The 10,377-nt window shown below is 51.0% G+C and overlaps 1 protein-coding gene across 2 annotated transcripts; it reads left to right on the top strand.

Annotated features, from left to right (window-relative positions):
* Positions 1-32: 32 nt before the first annotated feature.
* KCTD10 (potassium channel tetramerization domain containing 10) lies at positions 33-9,613 on the top strand. 2 transcript variants are annotated; one of them, XM_086623485.1, is made up of 7 exons: positions 33-74; positions 1,353-1,566; positions 6,065-6,234; positions 7,083-7,169; positions 7,849-7,901; positions 8,591-8,786; positions 9,392-9,613. In XM_086623485.1, exons 1-7 carry the CDS (start codon positions 72-74, stop codon positions 9,608-9,610), a joined length of 942 nt encoding a protein of 313 aa, XP_086479611.1. In that variant the 5' UTR covers positions 33-71; the 3' UTR covers positions 9,611-9,613. The 2 variants fall into 2 exon arrangements, with proteins under 2 accessions (XP_086479611.1, XP_086479610.1); XM_086623484.1 differs by having other exon boundaries at positions 7,080-7,169.
* The last annotated feature ends 764 nt before the right edge of the window (positions 9,614-10,377 follow it).

Here is a 10,377-nt window from a genome sequence, read left to right as displayed (position 1 = left end):
CCGCGGGGCGGAAGTTCCCCCCGCCCCGGCGCTCCCGCTCGCTCGGTCCGTGGGGCTGCGCTGCGCCGTTCATGGTGAGGCGGCGCGGGGGCGGGGGGGGCTGGGGCCGGCTGAGCGGGGGGGCCGCCGGTCAGCCGAGGTGGGAGCTTCCCGGTGGGGGCTTCCCGGTGGGGGCTGCTGGCACGGAGCGGGGCGGGGCGGGTCGGGGTGAGGCAGGTTGGAGGATGCGGCTCCCGGGGAGGGGGGACAGGGTGCGAGGTGGGGGGGTGGTCCAGCCCCCGAGGTTGGGGCGCTCAGAGAACGGGGAGCCGGTACGGGGGGGTCCGGCTGCCGGGAGTTGGGGTGTCCGCGGTCTGGTTTGCACACAGGGTCGGGTGGTCCCAGGCCCCGCGGGGCGGGGGGGGTCACGCTCCGGGGATCCCGGTGCCGGTCCCTGGCCGAGCGGGGGGCTGAGGCTGCGGAGAGCCCCGGGGCAGGTCCCGGGGAGGACGGTGCCCTGCGCAGCGCAGCCTGGACGCGGAACTGCGTTTTGCCGTCTGATGTCCCCTGCTTTTCGGGGCGGTGGAGCAAAAATCGTGCAGAGCCAGAATCCGCCAGCGTGCCCTGAGCGCTGGGGGACCCGCGCCTGAGGTGGGCGAGTGTCCGTCATCCCGTCCTGCCACCGTGGGACGCGAAGCAGTGGAGCACGGAGACGCAGCCGCGTTAGGGATTTGTCGCCAGTGGCTCTCAGAGCATTTGTCCCGCTGAGCTGGCGCGTTGCTGGGACAGCTTGTGACCCTCTGAGCTCACTGGAGCCCGCTTTGCCCGGGCACCGCGGGCAGAGGTGGCGGGGGGTGTTGGACCCGGGTTTGGTGTGCAGGGAAGAGAGCAGGAAGGTTGTGTGTGCTCTCTGTAGGGCCGTGTGTGCTTTAAGGAAAAAGAGGCTCGAGAAAATCTGCGGCTAGCCTGCGTTTTAACATCTAGGGATCATCCGCCTAGGCTGTGTGTGTTGGGGTTGCCCAATTATGGGCCAGATCCTTCATGAAGGAAGAGCTTGAGCTTTAGAAGTGGTGAAAGCAGTGAACACAGTTTCTGTGGGAAAGCACTGGCTTCGGCAGTGTGAAAACTGCTCAGCTCTCACAGCGTCCTTCGCTGGCTGAGTTGATGGACATTCTTCGGCTGGCTTGTGTCACCACCAGAAAGAAGACAAACGGCTAAAATGTTTGAGAACTGTTCAAAAAGGCAGGGAGGAGCCGAGGCTGATGATGCCCGGCGCACTTATGGCTACTTCTGTGTAAAATAACCCGCAGTAGCACGAAGCTGGGTGTCGTGCAGCGAAACCGCAAGTCTAACTGGTAACTCCTTGCTTGCAGGAAGAGATGTCGGGAGAAAGCGTGGTGAGCACAGCAGTGCCGGCGGCTGCGACTCGCACCACCTCCTTCAAAGGCACGAGCCCGAGCTCCAAGTACGTCAAGCTGAACATTGGCGGGGCCCTCTACTACACCACCATGCAGACCCTGACCAAGCAGGACACCATGCTCAAGGCCATGTTCAGTGGCCGAATGGAAGTCCTCACGGACAGCGAAGGTAGGGGGCTGCTCCCCGCGTCCCTCACGCCGCCCTCCTTCCTCTCCAGTGAAAACAGGTCAGGAGGGGTTGGAGAAAAAGATTAGAGGACAGAGAGGAACATCTAATCGTAGGCGCAGTGTCAAAGTTTTATTCGTGGCAAAAACTCGTAGCTTGAACATCTGAGAAAGGATGTGGGACGGAAGACACGTATGACTTGAAGTTGGCCAAACAAGGAAAGGACAGTGAGAAGTCCCAAGGCTCCTGTCAGGCCCAGGTAGCACAGACTGTCTTTTTCTTTGGAAATACTAACGCCAAAGCTGTTAAGCATATGGAAAATGGTAGGGATAGTGATTAAGAAACTATGAGTCAGGACTTGCATGGTTAGTTTGAAGCTCAGAAGGCAGGTCCCTCATCTTGTTTCCTTACATCAAATACAAGTTTAAAATTTGCTTTGAAGATTGGAGGGGGTATGAGCTAAAAGCTGGTTTTTAGATGAAACTATTTTCTTGTGAGAATATTGATTGTTGGCTTCACTAAAATAAAAGCAGTTGCAAAATTTTTTAGAAAATTTGCTATGGTATTGCTGACAATAAAAGGAGAGAGCTAGCAAATGGGTCTCTCCATGTCAAGTGTGTCTGGAAAGAAGGAATGTGCAGTCTGTCAAACTACAGTTTTCTAAAAGAGCAGCGCTCAGATGCTTCCCTTCCGTACCAAATACGTTGATTTTATCTTCTGCTGAGATTCTCTAGAACCCAGGGAGGTGGTTGAGTCCCCATCCCTGGATGTGTTTAAGAAAAGAGTGGACGAACTACTTAGGGATATGGTTTAATGGGAGATTAGGGACGGTTGGACTGGATGATCTCTAGGGTCTTTTCCAACCTAGAAATCTATGAAATCTATGAAATTTGTGTTTAAATTAACAGTATAGCTGAAGTGTGTTTGTGATAACTGCAACTGGTAGCATAGTTTTATATCGGTGTTCTCCTATCGTGAGGGTGTCACAGAGTCTGTTGGAAGCACAGCTTTTTGTTTGCACACTGACGTTTTGCCCATAATTGTGTTTATGGACTTGGCTGTCTTTAACGACAGCTACTGCGTCGCTGAGCCTAAAGGTTCAAAACACCTTTCTTGTCACTAATTAATTGAAAATTTTGTTGGAACTTGCTGAAAGCATAGAAAATGTAGTGCGTAGTTAGGTGAATTGCACTTAGTTTTGAGTGCTTTAGAATAGTCTGTGTTTAGAGGTCATGTGGAACAAGTGATGGATTTAGTAGGGCTCTTGTGATAAGCGTTCTGGAGAAAGGACGAAGTAGATTTGAGGGGGGAAAACATATGTAAAAAATACGACCAAATTATCCAAACGTTCCTGTTTTATCTAGAAGTCCTTGCAGCTGATCTGGGGGGAAAAAAAAAAAAGCTGTGTTGTTCCAGGTGTCACACTGTGCCTCGTGCAAGTTTCTGTTGCTGTAGAGCAGTGACGTTGGCACTGTGCTTTGTGGGCTCCAGCTCCAGGGTCTCTGGGCTGGGCAGGTTCCATAAAAAAGCCAGCCTGTGGGTCAACTTAAACAAACCTGTCAAATGGGAATCAGCACCTTTCTGGGAGAAGTGGAGGGGTGTTGTAGTGGAAGGGTCACGAACCAGTTCATTGAAGACCCTGGCTGCTGAACTTCAGGCATCTCCCCAAGTATCCTCCTGCCCCTCTCTCTAGCAGCTCTGTGCTTCACAAATTTGATAATTCCAGACTTCTGAAGTCCTTCAGTTTGGAAATGGCTCGGAAATTCCAAATTAATTTTGGAAGCCCACCCTGGCGTGGTCTCAGTGCTTGCTCCGGGCATGGAGAGACGTACCACGGGGGTGCTGGTACGTCGTGTTCCCGAGGCTCAGAGTCCATGTAGGTGCAGGAGCTTTTTGCTGGAGAGCAGCTGACAATGTTCCTGCTAAATGAGGGGAACCGGAGTTTAATCTGCTCAAATGTCCTGCCTGAGACATAAAATTGCAATTTATCTTGCTGTGAATCCGACAGCGTCTGTGTGGGATTGTTCCATTTAGCCAGTTTGTGTTTTAATAGGAATTTGATACTTCCTGTGTGTTGCAACTGAGACACTCCCATTGCAGTAGTTCTTGCTTTATCTCCCCTTGCCTGGCTTGATGCTGGAAACTGGGACAATAGCATTGGAGCTGTTAAAGGAAGCTCTTTTTATCTGAAATTCTTCAAAATACTGCTAATTGGTCGCACCCAAAATCTGGCACAAAACAAAGTGTTTCTTAGGAAAAGAAGCCAGACTTGCGGAGAAACTGGAAGGAGTAAAGTTTGTGGAATGTGTCACACGGAGTCCTCTTCTTTGTCCAAATGCATTCTTCCGACCCCAGCACCACCTCCCCACGTCTCTCCCAAAGCTCAACAATTCCAGCATGCTGGGAGCTGGGCCTGGGGAGAAGAGACTGGAGCTCTCTGGCGGTGGGTGGCAGATGATTATTTTGGGCTTAGAAACTGCTCATGAACTGTAGCAAAGCGGCATATTTTGAAGATTTTGTTTTTATGGTAATGAGCAGATAGAAGAGTGAGTTTTCCAGGTGCATCCATCTGTTTCCAGTTTCCTTTTTTGCAGTGTGATTCCTCCCCCCTGCCCCACTCCTCACTGTTGTTAACCAGTTGATGGAGACTGGTTTTCATTCAGCTGCTGGTAAGGCTGTTGAGCATCAGGCAGCCTGCAGTGTCAGGCTATTTCATCTGTGAAGGCTTGCTCAGAAAATCTAGCCTGGTTTAGTTTGAGTGTTTGGATGCTGTCCCTGACGCCTTGTAAAACAAAAGATGAATTTCCTAAAAGTCTAATGTGTGTACATAGAGTTCATGGATTGTGCATTCCTGCCTCAGTAAATGGATCACAGGACAGTGCAATTAAAAAATGGCTTTAAAAGACTTCAGCTGAAACCCACTTCTGATGCTCTGAGGCTCTGCACGGAGTGGCAGCAGGGTCCTTTTCCTGTGAGTCATCTCGTTTTGGCTGTTTGGTTAAAACAGAAGGTTTTTTGAAAGCTGTTTTAGCAGTCACTTGTATTTTGCAATGCTGCTCGAAGTATTTTCTCATCCCCCCCTCCACATGAAAGTGAGCAATTCTGCTTTGGTTTCGCCATCTGTAAACGTAAAGTTGCAGCAGATTTTTACAGCCTGCAGAGGGAATCGCAGCAGAGATGATAACAAAGAATTTGGGGGGGTGGTCACAGTTCTGCTCCAGCCTGCCCTTTCCCTCCCTACGTGTTGCTGCGCCCTGGTAAACTCTGTCAAGGGCTGCATCTGTGGAACGTGGATGTCCATGTTTATTACCATGCCTTGTGTTCCCTCTTCTCTTAAAAATGAGACATCTTGCTGTAGGTACCCCTGCGTTGACAAATGGGCGTTTTTCTGCGCTGGCTGGGAAGGTGTACGGTATTCATGAGCCTGGATCAGTCTTTTGTTCTTGGATTTCTCTGTCTCCAGGTCTCCTGCCTCCAGCTTTCTTGTTGGTTGTTACAGTCTGTAAAATGGCAATTGGGAGCGCACGTTGTGTTTGATGTAGGCAGCAGGGTGAGGAGGGAGATGCTGGAGAGGGTCTCGGTTTTCCACAGAACAGTGTGAAAGGGCTGCGTTCACTCCTCCAAATCGAACCAAATGTTCAGACTTTGCTAGCAATTCCATTCATGCAGAACACACAGGGTCTGCTTTAACCTACTTTCCTTATTTGTCCAAAGTATGACTCCTTCCCCACAAGCGTTTCCTCGCTGCATTCCTGAGCTGCGGCCCGTAAGCGTGGCCATCTGTTCATTTATGGAAACCCGAGCCTCAACATTGCCCAACAATCCTCAGGGTCCGGCCTGATGCCGGCAGCAGACTGGCAAGAGGAGGTGAGGTGCAGACCCTTTGATCCCCAGAAAGCTTTTTGCTTGTGGATGTTTTCCTCCCTTCACACCGTGGTCTGTCCCGAGCAGCGCTGGGGATGAGCCCCGAGGCAGGGGCTGTACCTCACTTTCTCTTACACTCTTGCTGACCTTTCTGCACATCTGCTGGAGATGGTGGATCACGGTGGGTCCCCGTGTCGTGTTGAGGTGCAACCACCTTTAGACAGTCTTTTCTGGTTGGCTTTAGTAAGCTGTCTGTAAGAAACACGTCTATGGAACAGGGCCCTAAGATAGAAGGCAAGAAAATAATAATGCATCAGGGCTTCAGGAGTAGAGAGACAACAGAGCTGGTTAGTTGGAGAATGAAAAGTGCTCATTCCTCTGTTCCAGTTAATTGTTTGTCAATAACTGGGGAACTATGAGAAACAGGTGAGCTTCCTGCCTTACTCCCACATACTCTGCACTTGACACGTGGGAGGAGATGCTAAATTCCCTGCGCTTTCTGCTCCTCTGCTCACCAGCTCAAGCAAGGAACTGGAGTTAGTCTTCTTTCGCAGGAATCTGCTTGGTACAGCAGTCCCAGGCCAGGGTTGAGGCCTTTTTCCACTTCTGCTGTACTGTGGTCTTCCTCTGTCCTTAGGCTGGATCCTGATCGACCGCTGTGGAAAACATTTTGGGACAATACTGAACTACCTGCGTGATGGGGCTGTGCCGCTCCCCGAGAGCCGCAGGGAGATAGAAGAGTTGTTGGCTGAAGCAAAGTACTACCTGGTCCAGGGGCTGGTGGACGAGTGCCAAGCAGCCTTGCAGGTAAGTCGCAGGGGTAAGGAGGAGTCAGGTTGCCCTGGCAGCAATGAGGGGTCAAAAATGAGGCTGCTCTGGGTGGGAAGCAGCATCTGGGTGGAGCAAGGTTTTCTGGTCTCCCCACTTGCCTTTTTGAGGCTGGGATGAAATTGGAATACTTCATGTCATTGATCTGCTGGAGTCTGGTCACATCCAGAAAAAGGTACTGAGTTGTTCTCAACATTTAGTGCTGCCCAGTTACAGTGAGGGATAAACAGTTGCCCAGTTTCCCTCTGCTGATTTCTGGGAGTGTGCAAGGGGCAGCAGCCTGGCTCCTCTGCAGCGTTCTCCACTGCTCTTCAGGGCCTTACACGGTGAAATGCTGTCGTCAGCTTGAGCTCTGTGGCAAAAGTTAATGCTTCCAGCATCGACCAGAGTGGGCTGGGTCCTTTGGCTGGACCAGAGCAGCTTCCTGTAGCCACAATAGCCACAGGCTGCTGGAAGTCCCGTTTTGTTCTTTGTTTTCCTCTGAGGTGCTCGTCTTAGATTTGAAGCCACTGTTACTGGTGTCCTGTTTGAGTGAAGCCACATTCCAGATCCTGCCATTGAAATAGGTACATAACATTCAGTCCCTCTGTTTGCAGAGTGGCAGAGGGCAGAAATGAACATCTCAGGTGGTCTCAGAGGAGTGCTGCCCGGTAGCCGGAGTGCCAGGCTGGTTCAGAGCATGGACCAGGATCAGATACTCGGTGTGGTGTCGGGACAGGTTATGCACTGAACCCTGCAGCACGGAACATGCGGGACCTTCGCTGTTAATATGAGGGTGCCCTAAGGCCTGTTTGCATTCAGCTGCTGTTTGATGCTTGTTTCAGCAGAACAAAGATGCGTATGAACCCTTCTGCAAGGTACCAGTCATCACGTCTTCCAAAGAAGAGCAAAAACTTATCGCCACTTCTAACAAGGTAAGAGTGGCCATGCTGCGCCGTGGCCTGGGAGGGTGCTGGCTTGCGTGGGACATTGACCAAGTGTTCTTTAGGAAGTGTTCTTTAGTTTTCAACAATGGGCTTGTCTTAAAACACGTGCACTTCAACTGCTGAGCTGCAAAGCACTGAAATTCTACAGCAGGCTAAACATTTCTTCTGAATTAAAAGTCAAATGTTGCTCAGGCTGGGCCTGGCCATGTACTTCTCCACGTAAGGTATTAAAATAGAGGGCGTAGGCAGTAGCAGGCTGCTTGAGCAGGTCCTCAGGGCTCTTAGATCTTCAATTTATTTGTCTGCTCTGGTTACTAACGACAGACACTTCCTTTAGCTCAAGTGAATCAATGATTCCTGTTTCTGGAAGGCTGCTGGCTGTGGCAGGTAGAGGGGAGGATGCTGGTGGTAATGGTTAGCCTTGGCAAAAAGGCGGAGGGTGGGTGAGAACAGATCATGATCTCGTCACAGAAGGGGTCAGAAGGGATTGCAGCCCCTTTGCCAACCCCTGCATGACAATTTTGCAGCAACAACAGTAACAACAACAGGCTTGGGCCTGATGGTGTCGTGTCGTATTGCAGCTTCTCTGCGGTGGGGTGTTGGACTGAGCTGAGACTCCAGCTCTTCCTGCAGTTCCCGTAACTGATCTGTGGTTTGTTTCTTACAGCCAGCAGTGAAGTTGCTGTATAACAGAAGCAACAACAAATACTCCTACACCAGGTAGGTGATGACTTTATTGGGACTTCTTTCAGGTTTTTCATGGACTAAAATCCATGATAAGCATTTGGTTTCTCTTCACCCAGGACCAATGACAGATTGGTGTTGGCATGCACTCGTTTTTTTCCCAATTAATTTCAAACTTGAGTCCGAAGGGAGCCGACTGTCATCAACGGAAGGCTAAGCGTGTGCTATTCCTGTGCCAGAGGAGTTCCTCTAATACTGAGGTGCAGCTGGCAGAGGCTCCTGGCCAACTGCTGGCCTGAATTCCCCATGGGCTACAGCACATTACTTGGATACACGAAGCCTTCCACGGTGCAGTGGTCTCTATAAGTGGTAAAATCATCAAGTCTGGGGCCTTGACCCCCTTTTTTTATGTCTGCCTGTGTTTCATGGCAAAATGCTGTTTCCATCCAGCTGGTGCTGAGCTCGAGCTTAGGAATGGTTTCGTTGGGGTGATAGAATCTCGTACAAAATGGAACGGCCTCGGACAGTGTTATTCATGGTACTGTTGACGTCGTATTGCTGCTTCTTCAGCAGCAGGTTTTCCTGCTTGTACTAGTCAAATGAGTTATCCTGTGCAGTCCTGGCTGCCACCTGTAAACACTACCCTGGTAGAGAGGCAGTAAGGGAAGGGAGATGCTGGAATGAACACTCCCTGCCCAAACCCCCTTCTTTTCTGTCTCTTGCAGCAACTCCGACGACAACATGCTGAAGAACATCGAGCTGTTCGATAAGCTGTCCTTGAGGTTTAACGGGAGAGTGCTCTTTATAAAAGACGTGATTGGAGATGAGATCTGCTGCTGGTCTTTTTACGGGCAGGGGCGGAAGATTGCCGAAGTCTGTTGCACTTCCATTGTTTATGCTACTGAGAAAAAACAGACAAAGGTACGAGTAAATCCCTGAGTGCTTCCAGCACCAGGCCCAGCTGCTGTCAGACTGGCATCCTGACATCTGTTCCGTTTTGAACACTCCTTTCATTGTTTTGCGTCTCTATAGAATAATCAATGCCATTCCAAGCGGGAGCAGCACAGTGGAGCTCAGCCTGTGGGTTCGTTAGGGCGGGGACCGCTTGGCTGTGGCTCTTAACACAGGGCAATTGTCATATTCTCTAACACCAGTTCAGTCCAGTTCCTCATTCTTTAGACAAACCTGCTCACTTAACCAAGCTGGGTTTACATCCTATGTAAAGACAGATCCTGGTGAGCAATGGCATGCCTTCCCCGTGCCGCCTTACCTTTCCCAGGAGGAATCCAGGTGGGTCTGCCCTGTGGGCAGGCCAGTTCTGAAAAAGAAACCTGGTTGCTGGCTCTCGAAAGCTGAAAGCAAATAGTGGAACAGAAACCATTGTGCTAGAAAGGATTTCTGTACCTAGGGTGTAATTAAGAAATTTTAAAACCAGAAGCGTATCAGCAATTAAAAATGAGGTAATCTGGTGCCTGCAGTGGCTGGCAATAGTTGAGAGTGACCTTGTTTCTCTCTTGGGTGGGCAGGTGGAGTTCCCAGAAGCCCGCATTTACGAGGAGACGCTGAACATTCTGCTGTACGAGTCCCAGGACGGGAGGGGACCCGACAACGCGCTCTTGGAAGCCACAGGAGGGGCCGCCGGCCGCTCCCATCACCTAGAGGAAGATGAGGAGCGAGAGCGCATCGAACGCGTGCGAAGGATTCACATCAAACGGCCGGATGACAGGGCCCATCTGCATCAGTGAGCCGGGAAGGTGCTGCCCTTCCTCCGACCGATCCTCTGCAGCAGAGGGCCGGGACCAGCGGAGCCTGTAAATTATGTTTTGTAACAAACTAGATCATTTGGGGTATTTAAATGCAGTAGTTCTGGGACAAGAGTGAGTAAGGTTACTGGGTGTACGATAGATACTGTAAGGACCTATTGAGCATCTGGAGAAACGCCCTGAATTTGTAGCACTCTTGTCTTTGCTAATTTGTGGCTCGAGAGGAAGAGGGCTGCCTTCCTTTGGCTTTAGTAATTATCCTGCACTTTAAAAACAAAGCAAAAGAAAAACAAACAAAAAAAAGGTCAGTCAGCCATATACCTTCCTTCAGGGCACTCCTTGACCCCGTCTCTTCCGAGGCTTTCAGGCGTGGGAGAAACGCGGTGATCTAAACACACCGGAGCTACTGCCGAGCTCCCTTTCTCCCAGGCCTGTAGGCGACAGGGTTGGTAGCTCAGGAGTGCCTTGGCGTGACTCCTGGAAGGACAACTGACATGTGCTGACTCGATTCCAGCAGTGCTGGGGGGCAGAGGGAGCCCTCTCGGAGCACTGGGAGGGAGCAGGGAGACGTACCTGGGCTCGGCTTGCCAGGTGCCTGGCTGTGGCTCCCGGGACCTGCTCCCCAAAGCGTTCAGTGAAGCTTCTACAGCACTGAACTGTGGAGAACTCCCCCTGCTTTATCCGTGCAGCTCAAGGGTGGAAAATGTTAAAATTCCTCCAAAAGGAGGAGCGGGAGCAAATTGTACCTG

This window comes from Tauraco erythrolophus, chromosome 19, assembly GCF_009769465.1.
Source record: "Tauraco erythrolophus isolate bTauEry1 chromosome 19, bTauEry1.pri, whole genome shotgun sequence".
NCBI classification, from domain to species: domain Eukaryota; kingdom Metazoa; phylum Chordata; class Aves; order Musophagiformes; family Musophagidae; genus Tauraco; species Tauraco erythrolophus.
Note: the sequence above shows the minus strand (reverse complement) of the source record. Positions and strands in the feature narration are given on the sequence as shown.